Raw genomic sequence first — 24,796 nt, forward strand, 5'->3', positions numbered from 1 at the left:
AATTATAGAGGCAAATTACAAGTTTTAGCTTTACTGGTCAAATAAATACGTAGGGGAGTGCATGTACTATATACAGTATCTTTGCTCAGGTTAAATTAGCCTAGTACTTGTGCATGGTTGTGTCATTTCACAGTTTTACATTGTGTGCTCCCAATGAACTATCCCTTTAGTGTTTTTTGCACTACATGCATATTCCATTGACCAATCATCATTCCTTTAAAAGTAACCCAAGCTATTTATTAAGGTAGCTTAGTGGGTAAGAGCGTTGTGCCAGTAACCGAAAGGTCGCTGGTTCTAATCCCCGAGCCGACTAGGTGAAAAATCTGTCGATGTGCCCTTGAGCAAGGCACTTAACCCTAATTGCTTCTGTAAGTCGCTCTGGATAAGAGCGTCTGCTAAATGACTAAAATGTAAATGTAAATTAAGCATGTATGCTATTACTGTGTGGATTTTCCAGTTGTCAAGCACCATGGCCTCTCTTTTAGTGGAGTGCAGAGCAGACAGTCACTTAATTTTGATTTTCAGTTTCCACAGACCACACAAGTTCAGACCTCGACTATAAATTGCTACATTTTCAAATGACTGTGTGCCAAAGAGGCAATGGTTAAATTTAACACGCTTGGAAAGAGGTCACTTTTTATTCACCTTAAAGGTTTGAACCAAGTCGTTTCAAAAATACATTTGGCCCATTATTTTGATAGCATAGCCTATAATTTCTCTTTCCGAGAAAGTTGAAAAGCTGGATGACATCACTGTCAACATGACATCATTTGGAAGACAGGGTTCCATGCCCCTTGAAGCCCTTATGGCTGGCTGAGCACAATTAATGGTTAGGAACGTGGGATAAAAACGTGCTTAGTTGGAGTGATGACTCCTGGCTTTCTGCTGGAAATTACGACATGCGTCATGTCCCTTTTGTAAAACATAGTCTGCCTATACTATAATGACTGTGACTTCTTTAACATCAGCCTTTATCAACCTTGTACAATAAAGTGATGTTCTCTCTGGGGAAAAAAACAACATAATAGACCAAAAAGGTGCCAAGGGCTCTTTGTGTCAAAAGTGTAATATCAATTTCACCAATTATTCTTCTTTTTCCATCTAGCCATGACTACTAGACTTCACTGGCTCACAAGAGCCCTCTGCTTGATAGGCATACTGTGCACTGTCAATACCACATATGTGACAGAAGATTCTCCAGCCCCCGCTGAGAAAGGAGTCACCTTCAGCCACATCTATAAGATTGACCTGGCCAAGAGCCCTGACTGTAAACTGGCCTTGCAGACCCTCCCATCCCAGCAGGACCAGGGATCAGGTCTGCAAGAGCTGGAGGGGGGCCCTACTCTGGAGGAGGACAAAAACATAGTCTTCAGGCACCAAATCAACCTCAAGACCCCAAAGTGTGACTGTGATGAGTCGGAGCGCTTCAAGTCTCTGCTGTACAGAGTCAACGGGTTGGAGGAGGAGGTGGAACACCTGAAGAGTCAGTGCTCCCAGGGCTGCTGTGGTGGCAAAGGTGGTGGAGCAGGAGGTACAGTACAGTTCATCACCATAAGATCTGACAGCACATCTATATTTAATAGCTACACTATATCTGAAACTATTTAGGAACATAACCTACAGTGGGGAAAAAAAGTATTTAGTCAGCCACCAATTGTGCAGGTTCTCCCACTTAAAAAGATGATAGAGGCCTGTGATTTTCATCATAGGTACACATCAACTATGACAGACAAAATGAGATTTTATTTTCCAGAAAATCACATTGTAGGATTTTTAATGAATTTATTTGCAAATTATGGTGGAAAATAAGTATTTGGTCACCTACAAACAAGCAATATATCTGGCTCTCACAGACCTGTAACTTCTTCTTTAAGAGGCTCCTCTGTCCTCCACTCGTTACCTGCATTAATGGCACCTGTTTGAACTTGTTATCAGTATAAAAGACACCTGTCCACAACCTCAAACAGTCACACTCCAAACTCCACTATGGCCAAGACCAAAGAGCTGTCAAAGGACACCAGAAACAAAATTGTAGACCTGCACCAGGCTGGGAAGACTGAATCTGCAATAGGTAAGCAGCTTGGTTTGAAGAAATCAACTGTGGGAGCAATTATTAGGAAATGGAAGACACTGATAATCTCCCTCGATCTGGGGCTCCACGCAAGATCTCACCCCGTGGGGTCAAAATGATCACAAGAACGGTGAGCAAAAATCCCAGAACCACACGGGGGGACCTAGTGAATGACCTGCAGAGAGCTGGGACCAAAGTCTACCATCAGTAACACACTACGCCGCCAGGGACTCAAATCCTGCAGTGCCAGACGTGTCCCCCTGCTTAAGCCAGTACATGTCCAGGCCCGTCTGAAGTTTGCTAGAGTGCATTTGGATGATCCAGAAGAGGATTGGGAGAATGTCATATGGTCAGATGAAACCAAAATAGAACTTTTTGGTAAAAACTCAACTCGTCGTGTTTGGAGGACAAAGAATGCTGAGTTGCATCCAAAGAACACCATACCTACTGTGAAGCATGGGGGTGGAAACATCATGCTTTGGGGCTGTTTTTCTGCAAAGGGACCAGGACGACTGATCCGTGTAAAGAAAGAATGAATGGGGCCATGTATCGTGAGATTTTGAGTCTGGTTCTTTCAGCATGACAATGATCCCAAACACACCGCCCGGGCAACGAAGGAGTGGCTTCGTAAGAAGCATTTCAAGGTCCTGGAGTGGCCTAGCCAGTCTCCAGATCTCAACCCCATAGAAAATCTTTGGAGGGAGTTGAAAGTCCGTGTTGCCCAGCGACAGCCCCAAAACATCACTGCTCTAGAGGAGATCTGCATGGAGGAATGGGCCAAAATACCAGCAACAGTGTGTGAAAACCTTGTGAAGACTTACAGAAAACGTTTGACCTGTGTCATTGCCAACAATGGGTATATAACAAAGTATTGAGAAACTTTTGTTATTGACCAAATACTTATTTTCCACCATAATTTGCAAATAAATTCATTAAAAATCCTACAATGTGATTTTCTGGATTTTTTTTTCTCATTTTGTCTGTCATAGTTGACGTGTACCTATGATGAAAATTACAGGCCTCTCTCATCATTTTAAGTGGGAGAACTTGCACAATTGGTGGCTGACTAAATACTTTTTTCCCCCACTGTAAGTTATCATTCAAAACTGGGAAACTGTTTGAAAAATGATTGGTCCACAGACACTTACAGTAAAGACTCTTCAGATATCACATAATGTCTTTTTTCTTCTACATTTCCACAGGTGTGGACACTAGCTGTAGTGGCCACGGGATCTACCAGCATGACACCTGCAGCTGCCAATGTAACCCTGGCTGGGAAGGCCCAGACTGCTCCATCTCCACCTGTCCTGATGAGTGCAACGACAACGGGCGCTGTGTGGATGGCAAGTGTGTGTGCCTTGCTGGCTACACGGGGAGCGATTGCAGCCAGCCGATGTGCCCAGGCGACTGCAACGATAAGGGACACTGTGTGGACGGGAAGTGTGTGTGCTTCAGCCACTTCACCGGCGAAGACTGCAGCGAACAGAAATGCAGTCCTGACTGCGTCCACGGCACCTGCGTAAACGGAATGTGTATCTGTGACGAGGGCTTCTTTGGGGATGACTGCTCTACAGGTAAGGGCCCGTATTCACAAAGTGTCTCAGAGTAGAAGTGCTGATCTAGGAAAAGGTCATAATCAGGTCATAATGTCTTATTCATTATAATCTAAAAGGGAAACTGATCCAAGATCAGCACTCCTACTCTGAAATGGCCTAGGTCTACATTACAAACTCTACCTGTTGTTGATTCTGAGAACTGGAATGCAGAAAATATACAGAGAATGCATAACATCTAAAGAGAATGTAGAACATCTACAGCTGTAGGGGCCTAAGGGTTCTGAGTTGTCAAACACTTTCAACTTGACGTTAGGAATTGGAGTTATTTTACTATTAGTTATTAAAAAGCAGTTATTAAACTGAGGTGCAGAGAAGCAGAACATTTGCTGTCAAAACATTCTGATAGATGAATTCACTGCTTCCACACTTCTGAAAGTGGAAGTAATTGCTGCAGCCTCAGACCATGTTTGCCAATCAACTGTCTCATGATTTAACTTTGCTCAAACCAAGTTTGCCTTGTGCACAGACCTATAGTAGCAGGTCAACAATTGCAATCACTGAGATTATTTAGAGTTGCATGTAGGAACTGTTGATTTAATTCCAACAACAATGGGGACGTGTCAAGGGGAAAGAGGGAGGCTATGTGATTTTATGAGTTGGGTTTGGAGGACAAATGTTATGAGTATAGGACAAAAGCTACACTATACTGAGACATTTTCTGTGGGAAGAGTTTTTTAAATTATTTGTTTTAATGCAATTTAGCAGACGCTTTTATCCAAAGCAACTTACAGTCGTGTGCATACATTTTTACGTATGGGTGGTCCCGGGGATCGAACCCACTACCCTGGCGTTACAAGCGCCATGCTCTACCAATTGAGCTACAGAGGACCACATTTGAAGCTACGGTATATGGTGAGTAGGGATCTTTTCCACAAACATTGGCTTTTTAGAGTACAGAAAATGATCAGACCTTGAGGTGCACTATCATGAAAGCTGTTTTCCTTTAGCAACAACTTAAAGCAATGCTAACCTCCATAATTCACTACTATGATCAAGTCTGGGATCTAAATGTAGGCCTTTGGATATTTGGGGTGTTTTTACAATGATAAAGAACTCAGACACACATTTCAAATAAATAATCAAGAGAAAACCTAAAGGGTTTTATTGAGGGTATCTTTTATTCTCCCCACAAAATAACTTGGGGGATTTCTGTGGATTTCTAAAAGCCAGATCATAGCCCTACAGATGCTGCATGTGGATTTGGTCTGCTTTCCATGTACACCTCCTGAGTTGGCCCATAATGCTCTTTCCACCATGGCAGACTCAGTAAAAACAGGACCTTATGTGAATCACTGAAAAGTGGGATCTCTCACACAGACAAATGGCAGTTACAAGCAGACTTGTACATTCACATTTCTGCTTCACATTTGAGAATCACATTACATTCTCAAATGGGTGGTCTTGAATATTATTTGCATTGTAATTACAGTGCATTTGGAAAGCATTCAGACCCCTTGACTTTTTCCACATTTTGTTACATTACAGCCTTGTTCTAAAATATATATTTTTATTTTTTTATACAAACAATACCCCATAATGACAAAGCGAAAACAAGTTTTCAGAAATGTATGTAAATGTATCAAAAACAAAAAACAGAAATACCTTATTTACATAAGTATTCAGACCCTATGCTTATGAAACTCGAAATTGAGCTCAGGTGCATTCTGTTTCTATTGATCATCCTTGAGATGTTTCTACAACTTGATTGGAGTCCACCTGTGGTAAATTCAATTGATTGGACATGATTTGGAAAGGCACAAACCTGTCTATATAAGGTCCCACAGTTAACAGTGCATGTCAGAGCAAAAAACAAGACATGAGGTTGAAGGAATTGTCCGTAGAGCTCCGAGACAGAATTGTGTCGAGGCACAGAACTGGGGAAGGGTACCAAAAAATGTCTGCAGCATTGAAGGTCCCCAAGAACACAGTGGCCGCCATCATTCTTAAATGGAAGAAGTTTGGAACCACCAAGACTCTTCCTTGAGCTGGCCGCCTGGCCAAAATGAGCAATCGGGGGAGAAGAGCCTTGGTCAGGGAGGTGACCAAGAACCCGATGGTCACTCTGAGAGAGCTCCAGAGTTCCTCTGCGGAGATGGCCGAACCTTCCAGAAGGACAACCATCTCTGCAGCACTCCACCAATCAGGCCTTTATGGTAGAGTGGCCAGACAGAAGCCACTTCTCAGTAAAAGGCACATGACAGCCCACTTGGTGTTTGCCAAAAGGCACCAAAAGGACTCTGACCATGAGAAACAAGATTGAACTCTTTGGCCTGAATGCCAAGTGTCACGTCTGGATGAAACCTGGCACCATCCCTACGGTGAAGCATGGTGGTGGCAGCATCATGCTGTGGGGAGGTTTTTCAGCGGCAGGGACTGGAAGACTAGTCAGGATCGAGGGAAAGATGAACGGAGCAAAGTACAGAGAGATGCTTGATGAAAACCTCCCCCAGAGCGCTCAGGAACTCAGGCTAGGGCGAAGGTTCACCTTCCAACATTTACATTACATTTACGTCATTTAGCAGATGCTCTTATCCAGAGCGACTTACAAATTGGTGCATTCACCTTATAGCCATATTTTGTCATAGGAGAGACCATGTGAGGATATGACAGAGCCAAGTGGTGTATAGAGAGAATCTGGGGGACACCAGTGGTGAGAGCACGTGGTGCGGAGACAGATTCTTGCCACGCCACCTGGTAGGAGTGACCTGTCAGGTAGGATGCAATCCAAGAGTGAGCAGCGCCCGGAGATGCCCAACTTGGAGAGGGTGGAGAGGAGGATCTGATGGTTCACAGTATCAAAGGCAGCGGATAGGTCTAGAAGGATAAGAGCAGAGGAGAGAGAGTTAGCTTTAGCAGTGCGGAGAGCCTCCGTGACACAGAGAAGAGCAGTCTCAGTTGAATGACCAGTCTTGAAACCTGACTGTTTTGGATCAAGAAGGTCATTCTGAGAGAGATAGCAGGAGAGTTGGCTAGAGACGGCACGAGAGAAAAGAAAGAAGGGATACTGGTCTGTAGTTGACATTGGAGGGATCGAGTGTAGGTTTTTTGAGGAGGGGCGCAACTCTCGCTGTCTTGAAGATGGAAGGGACATGGCCAGCGGTCAATGATGAGTTGATGAGCGAGGTGAGGTAAGGGAGAAGGTCTCCGGAAATGGTCTGGAGAAGAGAGGAGGGGATAGGGTCAAGCGGGCAGGTTGTTGGGTGGCCGGCCGTCACAAGTCGCAAGATTTAATCTGGAGAGAGAGGGGAGAAAGAAGTCAAAGCATAGGGTAGGGCAGTGTGAGCAGGACCAGCGGTGTCATTTGACTTAATAAATGAGGATCGGATGTCATCAACCTTCATTTCAAAATGGTTGACGAAGTCATCCACAGAGAGGGAGGAGGGAGGGGGAGGGGGAGGAGGAGGAGGATTCAGCAGGGAGGAGAAGGTGGCAAAGAGCTTCCTAGGGTTAGAGGCAGAGGCTTGACATTTAGAGTGGTAGAAAGTGGCTTTAGCAGCGGAAACCGAGGAAGAGAATGTAGAGAGGACGGAGTGAAAAGATGACAGGTCCGCAGGGAGTCTAGTTTTCCTCCATTTCCGCTCGGCTGCCCGGAGCCCTCTTCTGTGAGCTCGCAATGAGTCGTCAAGCCACAGAGCAGGAGGGGAGGACCGGGCCGGCCGGGAGGATAAGGGACATAGAGAGTCAAAGGATGCAGAAAGGGAGGAGAGGAGGGTTGAGGAGGCAGAATCAGGAGATCGGAGGGAGAATGATTGAGCAGAGGGAAGAGATGATAGGATGGAAGAGGAGAGCGTAGCGGGAGAGAGAGAGCGAAGGTTACGACGGCACATTACCATCTGAGTAGGGGCAGAGTGAGTAGTGTTGGAGGAGAGCGAGAGAGAAAAGGATACAAAGTAGTGGTCGGAGACTTGGAGGGGAGTTGCAGTGAGATTAGTAGAAGACCAGCATCTAGTAAAGATGAGGTCAAGCGTATTGCCTGCCTTGTGAGTAGGGGGACGGACGGTGAGAGGGTGAGGTCAAAATAGTAAAGGAGTGGAAAGAAGGAGGCAGAGAGAAATGAGTCAAAGGCAGACGTAGGGAGGTTAAAGTCACCAAGAACTGTGAGGGGTGAGCCATCCTCAGGAAAGGAACTTATCAAGGCGTAAAGCTCATTGATGAACTCTCCAAGGGAACCTGGAGGGCTATAAATGACAAGGATGTTAAGCTTGAATGGGCTAGTGACTGTGACAGCATGGAATTCAAATGAGGAGATAGACAGATGGGTCAGGGGGAAAAAGAGAGAATGTCCACTTGGGAGGGATGAGGATTCCTGTGCCACCGCTGCGCTGACCAGATGCTCTCGGGTTATGCGAAAACACATGGTCAGACGAGGAAAGAGCAGTAGGAGTAGCAGTGTTTTCTGTGGTAATCCATGTTTCTGTCAGCGCCAAGACGTCGAGGGACTGGAGGGTAGCATAGTCTGAGATAAACTCTGCCTTGTTGGCCGCAGAACGGCAGTTCCAGAGGCTGCCGTAGACCTGGAACTCCACGTGGGTCGTGCACGCAAGGACCACCAGATTTGAGTGGCAGCAGCCACGCGGTGTGAAGCGTTTGTATGGCCTTTGCAGAGAGGAGAGAACAGGGATAGACAGACACATAGTTGACAGGCTACAGAAAAAGGCTACAATAATGCAAAGGAGATCGGAATGAAATGAACTAAACATCTGGGAAAGCGAGAGAGCGGGGCCTCCCTCACTTACGTTTCACTGAAACACTCGAATATAACTCTCCCAACTTCCATTTTAGAAATTATAATTGTTGTAAACTACAGCGGTTCAATGTTTTCTAGGAATAGACTCTAACTTAGTTTATTCAGCTAGCTAACTTGGTACAGTATTCTTCTGTGAAAACCGTCCAGGGCACCGAATCCTATGACGCCATAACCAACTAGCATGCCAGCCTCCAATAACACGGTTTAGCACCAATACTCGGTTACAACAATCCCCCAGTGTGTTAACACGCCAAACAGATCATTCTTGTCCGTGTCTAACATTGTGTAAAGTTTTGGGTTAGTTTTGACAGTTTGTGTGAGTACGTCGTCAACTTATTCAGCCAGTTAGTTAGCTAGAATAGTTAGCATACTAGCTAGCCATTGCTCTCTGCCAACGAACCAACCCCTCCTCCCACGGCACGAAACACACAGAGAGAACCAAGCTAACGTTAACTAGTCACCCATGTCCCGAATTCCCTCGAACGACTCTGGTTACCAGTATGTAAAAACAAAACAAAAATAAATGTAGGTTAAAACGTATCCTTAGTAGCTACTGTTAGCCAGTTAAGTGCAAAGCTAGCCACTGAATCGATTTAGCCAGTTCGCGTCTGTCCCAACGGAGAGAAAGCGTCTCCAAACATTACAGCTAGGTCGTTCCAGCTATTGTTTAGTTAGCTATCCAGGTAGCAACAAGCTAGCTACATTTCGAGTACAGTAGCTACTAACTACCTAACGTTAACGCTTCCGATAATGAGGTTAGAAAAACAGCTGAATGGTAGGTAGCTAGCTGGCATAATTACAGGTACTCTTAAGCGTGAAATAACATTGGAAACAACTATCCACAGTTGCTAATAGTTACCAGTAGCTACCCGCTACTGTGTGCCAAGCTTGTAGCGTCATACCCAAGAAGACTCAAGGCTGTAATCGCTGCCAAAGGTGCTAAAACAAAGTACTGAGTAAAGGGTCTGAACACTTATGTAAATGTGATATTTTTTATTTTTAATAAATTAGCAAAACATTTCTAAAAAGATTGATGAGGAAAAAAAACATTTACTCCATTTTAGAATAAGGCTGTAATGTAACAAAATGTGGAAAAAGTCAAGGGGTCTGAATACTTTCTGAATGCACTGTATGTATGGTCACAGTACAACATGGAAACAGCTTCCACACTTGTTTTTCGTATGAATTATGACACAGAGAACACTGGGCAGGACACGTTCAGCCCACTTGATGGAAAGCCTATTTACAGTTTTCTCCAAATGTTTTTAACACCAAACAGATTTTTCCTTGGTTCAGAACCTGCCACTGTAGATTTATGCTTCCCTTCTTTATGAAGTTCAAACATCATTTTTGTTATGATAGTAATTTTCTTATTCTAAATACAGTATGCTTCCTTCGTTAACAATCAGTCAGGACACAAATGTCCCTTTCTTTCTTTTTTTCCAAATCTTTAGATGTTAATTTATTCGTCCCTTTGGCCATTCTGAAATACTATTTAAGTGCAAAATTGTTACTGGCAATGGCTTGAGAAAACGGCAGGAACAGGCGTATTAACTGCCACTGTATGGAAAGGCTCCTGCTGAAGAAAAAGAAAACATTGAATTTCCTGCCTTCATCATGTGGAACAATGTCCAAACCTGCTGTGCATTCTTTCTTGGTAAATGTGGTCTCCTTAGCAATTCATCCTCGAATTCACCACCTACAGTCGCCAATGTATTTCCCTGTACACGCAGGAATATCTTGGCGTGGAAAGTTTGCTCCGTACACTGCTGACTGGCCGTCTCCTGGGCTCACGTTCATGTTATTGAAAAGTCCCCCTATAGTCTCTGATTTGCCCGACCATATTTTCCACCATCTTAGTTGAAGGATCCTGGCTAGATATAACACTGTAACCACAGAAAAGCAATATCTTTTCACCAATTTCCATCTCAAGTTTTTGAAAAACCACTAAAGTTAAAAATGTTATTTTCCTTAAATCATATATGTTATTTCTGTCAGAGTAACAGCGAGTGAAGTGTGAAAAGAGTGAAAAGGAGAGAAAGCAATAACATAGTGACCTTAATACAATAGCTTCTGACCTCTTCAAAAGGTTTGATCTCTTGGCCTAACAGCTGAAGTGTTGGACTGACAGGCCCCCAGGTTTACCCTGGTTGGGGTAACCCCTTGAATTCATCAAAATAACATAGTGAATAACAGAGTTTTGAACTGTCCCTTAAAATCAAATCAAATCAAATTGTATTTGTCACATACACAGGTTTAGCAGATGTTATTGGGGGTGTAGCGAAATGCTTGCGCTTCTAGTTCTGACAGTGCAGTAATATCTAACCAACCATACATACCTCTTTTCCCCCCTTAGTGATGGGCCCTAACGGCCTGCGTCTGGTCAGGGTGACTGATGTCTCGCTGCTGGTGGAGTGGGAGGCGGTGAGAGCAGCAGAATACTACATCCTGACTTGGCACCCTGAGGGCAACGAGGCAGAGCTGGAGCGGGTCACCGTGCCCAACACAGAGACCTCCTACCTGATCACCGGTCTCAGGCCGGGGGTCACCTACATAGTGCAGGTGTACGCTGTCATAAAGGAGATCCAGAGCAAGGGGGACAGGATAGAGGCGACCACAGGTAAAGATGTGAAGTGAACCACAGAGCAAAGTTCAGTATGTTTATCACTGCATTAATTTGTACTGTGTCCTTTTCTCTCACAAATGCAGCTGCTTTCGTTTGTAGTAAGTGGTTCTGAATGCCAATTTAAATGTTCTGTCATCACATAGAACTCGCTGTGTACTGTATGTACAGTTGACCCAAATAACCCTGAAGTCTGTTTGTACTAAACAATTCACTTAGTGATAGTTTGTTTACCATTAGGTTAAAGGTAATTACACTAGGCAGCCTAATTACAAGGAAATTAAGCCGTAGACACATTTTATGGAAATAAGGCTAGTTCACAGATGTGGCGAAGAGAGGCACTGAGCACAGAGCCTTGGGCTGTGGGAAACATCTCAGTGCATGACATTCCTCTCTGGGCATGAGAAAAGGCCTGATCATCTGGCTATGACGAAGAGTCTAGCCACACAAGACGCTTTAACTTCAAAACATTATCCGAGCCAAATGGTTTAAATCTTTTTTTCCCCCTGAGAAAGAACAGTTAAAAAACATTAGTCAGCCCCTTGCTGGTCTTTAATTAGTTTTTCCTGTCCTTTAATGGGCTCATATGCAAGATCACGTAAAGTAAGAGCCTCATAGGAAACATGCTGTGGTGCTGTACTACAGTTATGACACTCTTTGGTACCCTACTGGGCCTGTCTTATAACTTGTCCCCAACCTCACCATATAACTAATAGATCATTATTGTGACATATAATGATTGTCAGCTTTGGTGAAGTATAAATACAATGGTTAAATGTCACTATTTTGACATATTCTAATGAGACCATGTTGACCCTACACAGTGGTGTCTGGTATTGATGGTATCCGGGTATTGGGCCAGACTGAGGACTCTATCCAGGTGGACTGGCAGAACCCTGAAGCACCTCTGGACCACTTCAGACTGACCCATGCTAACCCTGACGGGCAGGAAGAGGAGCAGAACGTACCCATGAGTGCAGAGGCCAGGACTACCCACACCCTCATAGGTACGTCATTTAAACAAGGACAACACTGGAATAGATTTAAATAGAATAGTACATCATATTTTAAAACCGTTTCCTGTGTAACTGTCTGTTCTAATGGTCTCCACCTCTCTTCACTTGAGCAGAACACTCATAGCCCTTTGAGCATTCACAGATCATCGATTTTGTTTGCTATGTACCTAAATGGCTATAATCATCCAATAGTGTTAAAATGTATTTTGGTAGATTAAGAACCTTGAACCACTATGAGGTTTTGCAGCTTACTTCCCCTGTGTGTGTGTTAAACAGGACTGCAACCTGGCACTGAGTACCTCATCACAGTGCAAGGCATCAAAGGGACCATCGAGGGGAAAGCCTCCTTCGTCACCGGAGTCACAGGTGAATGCTGCTGATTCTAGACAACACAGGATATCTGGGGGTTTCAGGGGTGAGGAGACACTATGTCTGCGTCCCAAATGGCACCCTGTTCAATGGAGGTCCCATAGGGCTATAGAATAGCCCTATGGGACCTGGTCAGAAATAAGTGCACATCATAGGGAATAGGGTGCCATTTGCGACACGGATTCCATATCCAACATCAGCCAGCTGTAACCACCCTCTAGCCCATTGGACAATAGTCTAACTCTAAACCATTCCCAACACTACACAGAATGGGTTATAAAGCATAGAATGATGACATACAGTACTGTACCCTGATATTAGGTCTTACTATAACAGCCAATGATAATAGAATAAAGAACGTGGTCAGGAAGACTAATAATTATGGCTAGTGATTATGGGTCAGAAATTACAGCCTAATAATCTGGACAGGTTCTAATGATTGAGGTAAGAGTGGTTAGCGTAAAAATGGAGGGGAAGTGGAAGGGGGAAAAAGTAAGGAACTTGTCTGTTGGCCTTGCATTTAAGACCAACATTGGTTAAAGAAAATGGTGATAAATAAAAAAGTATACCAGTTTAATTTAAGGACCAACAGCTATGCCAAATAGATTGAAAAATAGTTGGGAAGGGATTTTCGATGTACCGATTCCGTGGCACATGGTTTATGAACTGATACGCAAAACAACGCCGGATTCAAAACGTATACATTTTCAATTTAAATTATTATACACAATTCTTGCAACCAATATAATTGTATATAAATGGGGGATACAACCATCCCAGCTCTGCAGATTTTGCTGCAAAGAGACCGAATCAATAGATCATTTGTTTTGGTACTGTCCATATGTAGCTTGTTTTTGGTCGCAAGTCCAGGAATGGTTGAAGAAGTGTAACATTTACCTGGCGCTAACTCTGCAGATAGCACTACTGGGTGACTTGAAAAGTCATAGTCAATTGATCAATAATATAATAATACCTTTAGCAAAAATGTTTATCTTTAATTTACAATCTGTAGAAACTGAGAATAGAAAGGTTCAGAACTTTTGTGAAACATCACAGCACAGTTGACACATTTTTGGCAAATATAAATAACAAATGGATGGTGTTAAGAGATAGATGGGAGGGGTTGAGTGGAGCTGAAGGGTGGGATTAAAAACAACAAGATAACTAATGTAAAATATACTGTCTGTAAAATGTATATAGGTTCAGAACTTTTGTGAAACAGAACATTTAAAAAGATATGGCAAAATAGAAATCAAACTGGATGGTCTTCAGAGATACAGTGTCTTGCGAAAGTATTCACCACCCTCGGCATATTTCCTATTTTGTTGCCTTACAACCTGGAATTAAAATATATTTTTGGGGGGTTTGTATCATTTGATTTACACAACATGCCTACCACTTTGAAGATACAAAATATTTGTTATTGTGAAACAAACAAAAAAACAGAACTTGAGTGTGCATAACTATTCACCCCCCCCCCCCCCCCCCCCCAAGTCAATAATTTGTAGAGCCAACTTTTGCAGCAATTACAGCTGCAAGTCTCTTGGGGTATAAGCTTGGCACATCTAGCCACTGGGATTTTTGCCCATTCTTCAAGGCATAACTGCTCCAGCTCCTTCAAGTTGGATGGGTTCCGCTGGTGTACAGCAATCTTTAAGTCATACCACAGATTCTCAATTGGATTGAGGTCTGGGCTTTGACTAGGCCATTCCAAGACATTTGAATGTTTCCCCTTAAACCACTCGAGTGTTGCTTTAGCAGTATGCTTAGGGTCATTGTCCTGCTGGTAGGTGAACCTCCGTCCCAGTCTCAAATCTCTGGAAGACTGAAACAGGTTTCCCTCAAGAATTTCCCTTTATTTAGCGCCATCCATCATTCGTTCAATTCTGACTAGTTTCCCAGTCCCTGCCGATGAAAAACATCCCCACAGCATGATGCTGCCACCACCATGCTTCACTGTGGGGATGGTGTTCTCGGGGTGATGAGAGGTGTTGGGTTTGCGCCAGACATAGCGTTTTCCTTGATGGCCAAAAAGCTCAATTTTAGTCTCATCTGACCAGAGTACCTTCTTCCATATGTTTGGGGAGTCTCCCACATGCCTTTTGGCAAACAACAAACGTGTTAGCTTATTTTTTTCTTTAAGCAATGGCTTTTTTCTGGCCACTCTTCTGTAAAGCCCAGCTATGTGGAGTGTCCAGCTTAAAGTGGTCCTATGGACAGATACTCCAATCTCCACTGTTGAGCTTTGCAGCTCCTTCAGGGTTATCTTTGGTCTCTTTGTTACCTCTCTGATTAATGCCCTCCTTGCCTGGTCTGTGAGTTTTGGTGGGCGGCCTTCTCTTGGCAGGTTTGTTATGGTGCCATATTCTTTCCATTTTTTAATAATGGATTTAATGGTGCTCCGTGGGATGTTCAATGTTTCTGATATTTTTTATAACCCAACCCTGATCTGTACTTCTCCACAACTTTGTCCCTGACCTGTTTGGAGAGCTCCTTGGTCTTCATGGTGCCACTTGCTTGGTGGTGCCCCTTGCTTAGTGGTGTTGCAGACTCTGCCTTTCAGAACAGGTGTGTATATATACTGAGATCATGTGACAGATGATGTGACACTTAGATTGCACACAGGTGGACTTTATTTAACTAATTATGTGACTTCTGAAGGTAATTGGTTGCATCAGATCTTATTTAGGGGCTTCATAGCAAAGGGGGTGAATACATATGCCCGCACCACTTTTCCGTTATTTGTTGTTTTGAATATTTTGAAACAAGTTTTTTTTTTTTTTTCACTTCACCAATTTGGACTATTTTGTGTATGTCCATTGCATGAAATCCCCCCCCAAAAATCAATTTAAATTACAGGTTGTAATGCAACAAAATAGGAAAAATTCCAATGTCTCATGTGGCTCAGTTGGTAGAGCATGGCGCTTGCAACGCCAGGGTTGTGGGTTCGATACCCACTTGGGAAAGTACGAAAATGTATGCATTCAATACAGTAAGTCACTCTGGGTAAGTGTGCCTGCTAAATTACTACAATGTAACTGGAACACATTGTGTAACAGCTTGAGATTCTCACCATAGATCCCAGCCCTAAGGCGAGTATAGTCCATGATTTACAAAGCCATCTGGTCCTTTGAGAAATATTAACATAGGAATCCCTTATTTGGGCTTCACAAGGATTCTGTTGAGTTATTTGAGGATGAATTCATAAAGGATATTCACTTCTACAGCTGGTCCTATCCAACCTGTTACTTGCCTCCTAGTTGACTGACTGAGTTGATGGTCTACAATGGCAGCTTATCCAACTTGGCCTGCTCCTTTTGATAGGGTGATGTAGTAGTTCAAAAGGAGAGCTCCCTGTCTCATTACACTGATGATGCTTGTTTTCTCAGCCCTCAGGCGACATTTAATGGTTTTAATTTGGGAGTTAACGGTTGTAGCGCTCCCATTTGATGGTTGTCAGGTGGCTTCCATGATCTCACACATACTTCCCCTACAGAGCTAATCTTCATATGATTCACAGTGGCTTGTCTTAAACCTTCACTTGAGGAGTTGCACGAAAGGCTTATAGTGATTTTTGTAATTTGGAACTCCTGAGTTCCCTTAGATAGGCATAGAATTGGTTCAAGATTAGTGCGTGGGCCGGGTGCTTTTAAAAGGTAATCTACTACTGCTACTGCACAGTTTGTTCTCCTCAGAGCGATAAAGTCACACACGTAAAATAAATTATATGAAAATACGAACATAATAGCAATCACATAGAGACAGTCTATTATGTCTGTGAATATATGAGCCTCCTACTAACTGTACAGAGTATGAAACTGTATCCTGCGGGGCCGCCCCTGACAGCTCACATTATGGAAGCCTCAATTAGAGGGGCATTTTCCCCTCCTCTCAGCAAATTATACATTACAGAATGTTCTCTCACACAAGTGGCTGGTCCTCCACTTACAACAAGAAAGGGAAAGTGCTTTTCAATACCTCTCTCTTTCAGGACAGACCCAGTATTTATTTAGCACATGCTTTTATCCAAAGTGACTTACAGTCATGCGTGCATGCATTTTAGGTATGCATTGTCTTCTTTTATTCAATGGCATGATAGTATTTTGTTAAACAAATGGCTCTCTCTTCTACTGTGTGGTCATCATAAATCCTTATTTCATAGACAATGAAACAGTGGAGTACGGTGCTAGACCTTGACACGTGTGCCAGGAGACATTAATTATAGCGCGCTATTACAGCATTCGGACCAGCCAAAATCGATTGAATCGCTACTTGTCATAGTGACCTGCCAGAGGATTTTAAGGCTCATAAACACAACATAGTAGTCTGCTGGTGCTACCTAATCAGTTTGAATAAAGTTTACACAGGAGCGGCCGTATAACCAGAAGCAGCTGCATAGCTAGGTGAAAGCCAGGGAATGTGTTTAGCCTTCATGTTATATGGTGTCTGGACTCAAAGGTCCTGTGAAGCTGTGGAGTACAGCCGGGCGGCAGTCGGTACATGGGCGGAGGCGGACTCTGGTGCCCTTAGTCCTTATCCTTCACAGTTATTCTGAGGTGCTGAAGTTACTAATCACTTCTTCCCCTAATAAACCTCTTCAGAAATAGTTATGAGCTGCTAACTGCAGTGTGGGTGGACTTTAGATCTATACATACATAACCACGTACACAGCTATTTAGAAAAATGGCGACCTTCTGATAGGGCCAGGACGATACCAGTTTCGCGATACTCGTTAGTATCGTGGCAAGGAAACAAAACACGAAGCGGATTTAACTTCTTTAGGAAAACAGCCCTAATATTGGAAACAAACGTCATTATGTTGTCATCCAGAGTCACATTTATTTATTTTCCATGCTATAGCACACAGAATTTGACATACCAAAGAGTTTGGTCTGCTTTGTGTTTTCATTTTTGCCGTGGAAAAATATCGCAATACTGGTATCGTCCCGGCCATACTTTCTGACACAGCACTCCCTCGGGCTCCTCGAGCACTCAACTTTCTGCTGTCACTGTCCGTTTAAGTAAGGCTAGCGTGTAAATGCAGCTCGCTCCCCAGGCGGTAAGGCCTGTAAGGAGGCCTATGATGGAATAGCTGTTTTCCACATGGTAAACCACAACCAGTGTTTTGTAGTCTCCCACTCAGCTACTGTGGCGGCAGAACCTTGAGCTAACCCAATCCGTCATACGCCACGCCACGGCCTCGCCACACTGTCTTCAGCCTCTCCCACGGAAATAAAACACCTACCAAAGTGCTGATCTGTTCAAGCATGAGCAACCATGCATTGGAGAGGATGATAAAGCTGTGGCATGTGTGTCTGTCTGAATTTTTGTTTGATAAGTAAGAAAGCGAGATGTTTCTGACAAGCGCTCACTTTGCAGGGAAATGAAGGTCTCCGCTTGGGACCACAGAGACAAGGCTTAACTCATACACTGTAGACATGCTTTTCTCAAAGGCTACTGATACTTTGTTATCTTGTTGTCATTTTCTTGCGACTGACCTCTTTGAGCTTGACAAGCAATGTACCCACATACAGTGGCAAAAAGACAACAGCTAAACCCGTGGCTCCCATTCCCAGAACTTTCTCTTTGGATGCATCATTAATCAGTTTTCATGATGCGGATATTACTGTGACATAGAGCTGACCTTGGCGGAGTCACGGAGGAATAGCCCAATGATGATTGCTTTGACATTCTCTCTCTCTCTCTCTCTCTCTCTCTCTCTCTCTCTCTCTCTCTCTCTCTCTCTCTCTCTCTCTCTCTCTCTCTCTCTCTCTCTCTCTCTCTCTCTCTCTCTCTCTCTCTCTCTCACTGACACTTGCCTTACTCCAGCGACACCCATATAACTGCAACCCCATTCCCCTCACTCACCCTGCTCTGCTCCGGTCTGGATCACCCCTGTCAGTCCGCTCACATCCGCCATATTTCTTCTCTGTCCTCTGATACCTTAAGCCCTTTGACCTCCTCCTGTTTCCTCACAGAGAGAGAGAGCCTGTCTGTGTTCCTCTTCCAGCCTACTACTAGGACCTCTGTCTGCTCCTCACAGGAGTGAAGGGCCCATCAGAAAAAAAAATTCTGCATTTAATTGACCGACTTGGATAAAGTTAATGCTTCAATGGTCTTTTATAAACCACCTGAGTGTCCTTATAGAAAATAATTACGCTTCACACAACATATCTTCTGCCTACATCCTCATGTATCAACAGATCTTGACGCTCCTACTAACCTCTTGACCAAAGAAGTGACAGAGGACGCTGCTACCGTGGAATGGCAGAAGGTACAAGCAGAGATCGATGGCTACGTGATCAGTTACAGCTCTGCTGAGGGCTCCAGTGGGGAGATCCCTGTGGGGGCAGACAGCAGCTCCTACAGGCTGACTGGGCTGAGGCCTGGAGTCATCTACACAGTCTACATCTGGGCTGTCAAGGGCTCCCGGGTCAGCAGGAAGAGCTCCACAGAAGCTGAGACAGGTAAACTGTTAACCTCATGTCTGACTCTGATGGCATAATAGTGATCACATTGTTTTTGTTTCCGTTCTTGAAATAGTCTTAAGTGACTTCTGTCTTTATGTTTTGATCCTGATGGCTTATGGATGAATGGGAGAGATCTTCTCATCCTATGCTTTCTGTAGGTCCTTTGATAATCATTTTATTTTCTTTTGGATAGTTCTTAGGGCTGTGTTTTCACTTTTTAAAGGATGTACTTTCTACAATGGCAACATGGTAAAAACAAAAAAACAGCCTGGCTGACTTTCACCCTTCAAACTTTTGTGCATATTTCTCTCCCTCAAATCTTTGCCAAGAGGGACACTCTCACTCAGACCTGTACTGGGGAAGCTATTGTAGTGTATTAAGATTATGTCTTTGTTAAATGTTTTTCATGAAGAAATGGAATGTTGGTTATGTTAGTATCAAAAGGCAATGTTTAGTATAATGTCACATATAATAGACAGGAAGTGTGTTGTAAACTGGTGATTGGCCAGAAGAGGGAGCCCATCTTGTTGCATTGTTTATAAATAGGGGTACACGAAGAAGATAGGGCAGAGCAGGCATTAGAATTGGAGGACACTGCTCTCCAGACCTCGCGAGTCTGTCACCCATGCTGAAGCTTGTGATCTGAATAAACCTTATGATCAACGTTCAGTATGAGCAGACTCCTTTTGTTCATCAGCAATAATTGCCACCACTCACTCGATACGACACTATTTAAAGTAATTAGGGTAGATACTTCTTTTAACATGAGTTTAGCATAGCCTAGCGCTGTGTAACATGTTTGTGAGAATGTTTTGGCGACAACAAATGAGATTTAACTCAAAGGGAGATTGTGTTTTTTCCCCTCATTTAATTCTACTAATTTCAAAGAAACACCAAACATATGCTTATCTTGTGTACCAATTTAACATTATAAAAGAGGAGGCAGTAATGGTTTGGTGGGGCTATTTAAATAACCCCTTGTTTCACCTAACTGTTTGTTCAACATTCACCTACTGGCAATCCAGTCAGCAAAATGCTAAGAGACATTTGAGAGCAACTGTACACACAAAGAAGAGGGAGAGAAAGAGAGAAAAAAGAGTGCGTCTTAACATTGCTGTTTATGGCATTAAAATAGATGGCTCAAGTGCAATACCAGCTGACACCCGCCATCAGGAAATACAGACTATAGAAAAGCACTGTGTAGTAAATCTCTTGATTCTCATATCACATAAATATCATCACCCAGTGCTACTGTATTTTCCAAATCAATGTACGTTTCCTCTCCCACAATCCCATTGATACCCAAAGTGAACAATATGCTAAATTAGGTTGTAGGTGAGGTGGGGTCGTCTGGCCTTCAGGGACTGTTGGTGTGGGACATTGTGTTATTGGAAACCTACAGCTGCCCTGTCATGGACGTCTGCTTCAGTGAGAAAATGACTGAAACAGACATAGTACACTAACCTGTCCCATAAGTCAAACAACGGGATTCCATATGGATACAAACATCCGAGAGGGGTGAAATACAAGCACTGCCCCTGTTTCCTCTGCTGACTGGTTAGGGGTAGGTTGGGGCAGGGTAGGATTTCTGGATCAGTGAACGTAGATTAACTGTGACACAGGACTGTTGGAAGGTGGTACATGGAACTTTCTGCTCTCAAACGAGCTAACAAACAGGGTGGTGATACATTGTGAGCTTGGGTAGTAATTGAGGCTAAAGTGGACACTGATATTTAATTGAAAAATGTCTTAAATGTATTGGCGAAGGCCAAAAGCCGAGACGCATTGGTTTTCCTTTGAAAAAGAAACAAACAAACATAATCCCTAACACATATAGCTTTTATTGCCTGATACTTACATAGTATGTACTGAAACTAATGTACCTACTTACTTACACTGATACCTCTCCAGATCTAGATGCTCCTGCTAACCTGTTGACCAGAGAAGTGACAGAGGACACAGCGACAGTAACATGGGATAAAGTCCAGGCTGAAATCGACAGCTACGTGATCAGCTACAGCTCTGCTGAGGGCTCCAGTGGGGAGATCCCTGTGGGGGCAGACAGCAACTCCTACAGGCTGACTGGGCTGAGGCCTGGAGTCATCTACACAGTCTACATCTGGGCTGTCAAGGGCTCCCGGGTCAGCAGGAAGAGCTCCACTGTAGCTGAGACAGGTCACTAACTTGTCTCTTAATTTAAAGGGTCGAAAAACCATGTGGATATCACAGGGGGCTGCTGAGGGGAGGACGGCTCATAATAATGTCTGGAATGGAGTGAATGGAATGGCATCAAACACATGGAAACCATGTGTTTGATGTATTTGATACTATTGCAGTGATTCCGCTCCAGCCATTACCACAAGCCCGTCCTCCCCAATTAAGGTGCCACCAACCTCCTGTGGTGGATATGGCTGTTACTTAGAATAGGACACCTTTGTGTTAGATCTGGGACTATAAAAAGGAGTGTGTAACACAAAAAATTATCAATCAAACTTGTTTCACATCTCCTTAGTCATACCTCAACTGACCATCACAGATAATTAGATGTTCAAACAATATGTTTTACATAAAGGGACATTCCACTCCAAAATGTAAGTTTGTCAGATGTTTTCAGACATAAAAAGAATGTCAAGATGAGTCCACATCCCACGCCATTGGTTGCGTAGATCCAGCTAGCTATATTCTTAAACCCCAAATTAATGGAAAAGATAAGCACCGCAAAGCTTGAAATTACGTGGTGCTTATCTTTCCTAGTCATTTAGAATTTTGGCATATAGCTAGAGCTACAAAACTGATGGCCTGGGATGGGAACTTATCTCAACAGAAGACCACTTTTGAGGTCTGAAAACATAATACAAAATGTGATTTTGGAGTATAATTCCTCAATAAAAGACTGTGAATTGTATGCAAAATACTTGAGATACTTTTTAACAGATCCTGACCATATAAATATTTTGCCTGTCACAAAAGTAGTTTTTTTGCTCTTGTGAAAATGTGCAACATAACTTTATTCATCCTAGAGGGGAAAAATATAACAGCATGATAGACTGGAATATAATATTAACCCATTTACTAATGGCTCTCCAGATCTGGATGCTCCTACTAACCTCTTGACCAGAGAAGTGACCGAGGATACAGCCGATGTGTCGTGGGACAGACCTCTAGCGGACATCGACGGCTACATGATCAGCTACAGCTCTGCTGACGGCTCCAGTGGGGAGATCCCTGTGGGGGCAGACATCAACTCCTACAGGTTGACTGGGCTGAGACCTGGAGTCATCTACACAGTCTACATCTGGGCTGTCAAGGGCTCCCGGGTCAGCAGGAAGAGCTCCACAGAAGCTGAGACAGGTAAACTGTTAATCTCATGTCTGACTCTGATGGCATAATAGTGATCACATTGTTTTTGTTTCCGTTCTTGAAATAGTCTTAAGTGACGTCTGTCTTTATGTTTTGATCCTGATGGCTTATGGATGAATGGGAGAGATCTTCTCATCCTATGCTTTCTGTAGGTCCTTTGATAATCATTTTATTTTCTTTTGGATAGTTCTTAGGGCTGTGTTTTCACTTTTTAAAGGATGTACTTTCTACAATGGCAACATGGTAAAAACAAAAAAACAGCCTGGCTGACTTTCACCCTTCAAACTTTTGTGCATATTTCTCTCCCTCAAATCTTTGCCAAGAGGGACACTCTCACTCAGACCTGTACTGGGGAAGCTATTTAAAGTAATTAGGGTAGATACTTCTTTTAACATGAGTTTAGCATAGCCTAGCGCTGTGTAACATGTTTGTGAGAATGTTTTGGCGACAACAAATGAGATTTAACTCAAAGGGAGATTGTGTTTTTTCCCCTCATTTAATTCTACTAATTTCAAAGAAACACCAAACATATGCTTATCTTGTGTACCAATTTAACATTATAAAAGAGGAGGCAGTAATGGTTTGGTGGGGCTATTTAAATAACCCCTTGTTTCACCTAACTGTTTGTTCAACATTCACCTACTGGCAATCCAGTCAGCAAAATGCTAAGAGACATTTGAGAGCAACTGTACACTCAAAGAAGAGGGAGAGAAAGAGAGAAAAAAGAGTGCGTCTTAACATTGCTGTTTATGGCATTAAAACAGATGGCTCAAGTGTAATACCAGCTGACACCCGCCATCAGGAAATACAGACTATAGAAAAGCACTGTGTAGTAAATCTCTTGATTCTCATATCACATAAATATCATCACCCAGTGCTACTGTATTTTCCAAATCAATGTACGTTTCCTCTCCCACAATCCCGTTGATACCCAAAGTGAACAATATGCTAAATTAGGTTGTAGGTGAGGTGGGGTCGTCTGGTCTTCAGGGACTGTTTGTGTGGGACGTTGTGTTATTGGAAACCTACAGCTGCCCTGTCATGGACGCCTGCTTCAGTGAGAAAATGACTGAAACAGACATAGTACACTAACCTGTCCCATAAGTCAAACAACTGGATTCCATATGGATACAAACATCCGAGAGGGGTGAAATACAAGCACTGCCCCTGTTTCCTCTGCTGACTGGTTAGGGGTAGGTTGGGGCAGGGTAGGATTTCTGGATCAGTGAACTTAGATTAACTGTGACACAGGACTGTTGGAAGGTGGTACATGGAACTTTCTGCTCTCAAACGAGCTAACAAACAGGGTGGTGATACATTGTGAGCTTGGGTAGTAATTGAGGCTAAAGTGGACACTGATATTTAATTGAAAAATGTCTTAAATGTATTGGCGAAGGCCAAAAGCCGAGACGCATTGGTTTTCCTTTGAAAAAGAAACAAACAAACATAATCCCTAACACATATAGCTTTTAGTGCCTGATACTTACATAGTATGTACTGAAACTAATGTACCTACTTACACTGATACCTCTCCAGATCTAGATGCTCCTGCTAACCTGTTGACCAGAGAAGTGACAGAGGACACAGCGACAGTAACATGGGATAAAGTCCAGGCTGAAATCGACAGCTACGTGATCAGCTACAGCTCTGCTGAGGGCTCCAGTGGGGAGATCCCTGTGGGGGCAGACAGCAACTCCTACAGGCTGACTGGGCTGAGGCCTGGAGTCATCTACACAGTCTACATCTGGGCTGTCAAGGGCTCCCGGGTCAGCAGGAAGAGCTCCACTGTAGCTGAGACAGGTCACTAACTTGTCTCGTAATTTAAAGGGTCGAAAAACCATGTGGATATCACAGGGGGCTGCTGAGGGGAGGACGGCTCATAATAATGTCTGGAATGGAGTGAATGGAATGGCATCAAACACATGGAAACCATGTGTTTGATGTATTTGATACTATTGCAGTGATTCCGCTCCAGCCATTACCACAAGCCCGTCCTCCCCAATTAAGGTGCCACCAACCTCCTGTGGTGGATATGGCTGTTACTTAGAATAGGACACCTTTGTGTTAGATCTGGGACTATAAAAAGGAGTGTGTAACACAAAAAATTATCAATCAAACTTGTTTCACATCTCCTTAGTCATACCTCAACTGACCATCACAGATAATTAGATGTTCAAACAATATGTTTTACATAAAGGGACATTCCACTCCAAAATGTAAGTTTGTCAGATGTTTTCAGACATAAAAAGAATGTCAAGATGAGTCCACATCCCACGCCATTGGTTGCGTAGATCCAGCTAGCTATATTCTTAAACCCCAAATTAATGGAAAAGATAAGCACCGCAAAGCTTGAAATTACGTGGTGCTTATCTTTCCTAGTCATTTAGAATTTTGGCATATAGCTAGAGCTACAAAACTGATGGCCTGGGATGGGAACTTATCTCAACAGAAGACAACTTTTGAGGTCTGAAAACATAATACAAAATGTGATTTTGGAGTATAATTCCTCAATAAAAGACTGTGA

At 43.3% G+C, this 24,796-nt stretch overlaps 1 protein-coding gene across 1 annotated transcript in view; it reads left to right on the forward strand.

Moving 5' to 3' along the window:
• Positions 1 to 1,107: 1,107 nt before the first annotated feature.
• LOC311146652 (tenascin-N-like) overlaps positions 1,108 to 24,796 on the forward strand; it is a gene marked incomplete at its 5' end in the record, with an annotated part of 32,553 nt that continues 8,864 nt past the window's right edge. Inside the window, 9 exons of the mRNA XM_084183183.1 lie at positions 1,108 to 1,531; positions 3,274 to 3,645; positions 10,791 to 11,054; positions 11,882 to 12,064; positions 12,350 to 12,439; positions 18,646 to 18,909; positions 20,824 to 21,087; positions 22,000 to 22,263; positions 23,809 to 24,072. Coding sequence (XP_084039309.1) covers positions 1,108 to 1,531; positions 3,274 to 3,645; positions 10,791 to 11,054; positions 11,882 to 12,064; positions 12,350 to 12,439; positions 18,646 to 18,909; positions 20,824 to 21,087; positions 22,000 to 22,263; positions 23,809 to 24,072 — 2,389 coding nt within the window. The remainder of the gene's footprint in view (positions 1,532 to 3,273; positions 3,646 to 10,790; positions 11,055 to 11,881; positions 12,065 to 12,349; positions 12,440 to 18,645; positions 18,910 to 20,823; positions 21,088 to 21,999; positions 22,264 to 23,808; positions 24,073 to 24,796) is intronic.

The sequence above is a fragment of the Coregonus lavaretus genome (assembly GCF_964263955.1).
Source record: "Coregonus lavaretus genome assembly, chromosome: 19".
Classification (NCBI taxonomy): domain Eukaryota; kingdom Metazoa; phylum Chordata; class Actinopteri; order Salmoniformes; family Salmonidae; genus Coregonus; species Coregonus lavaretus.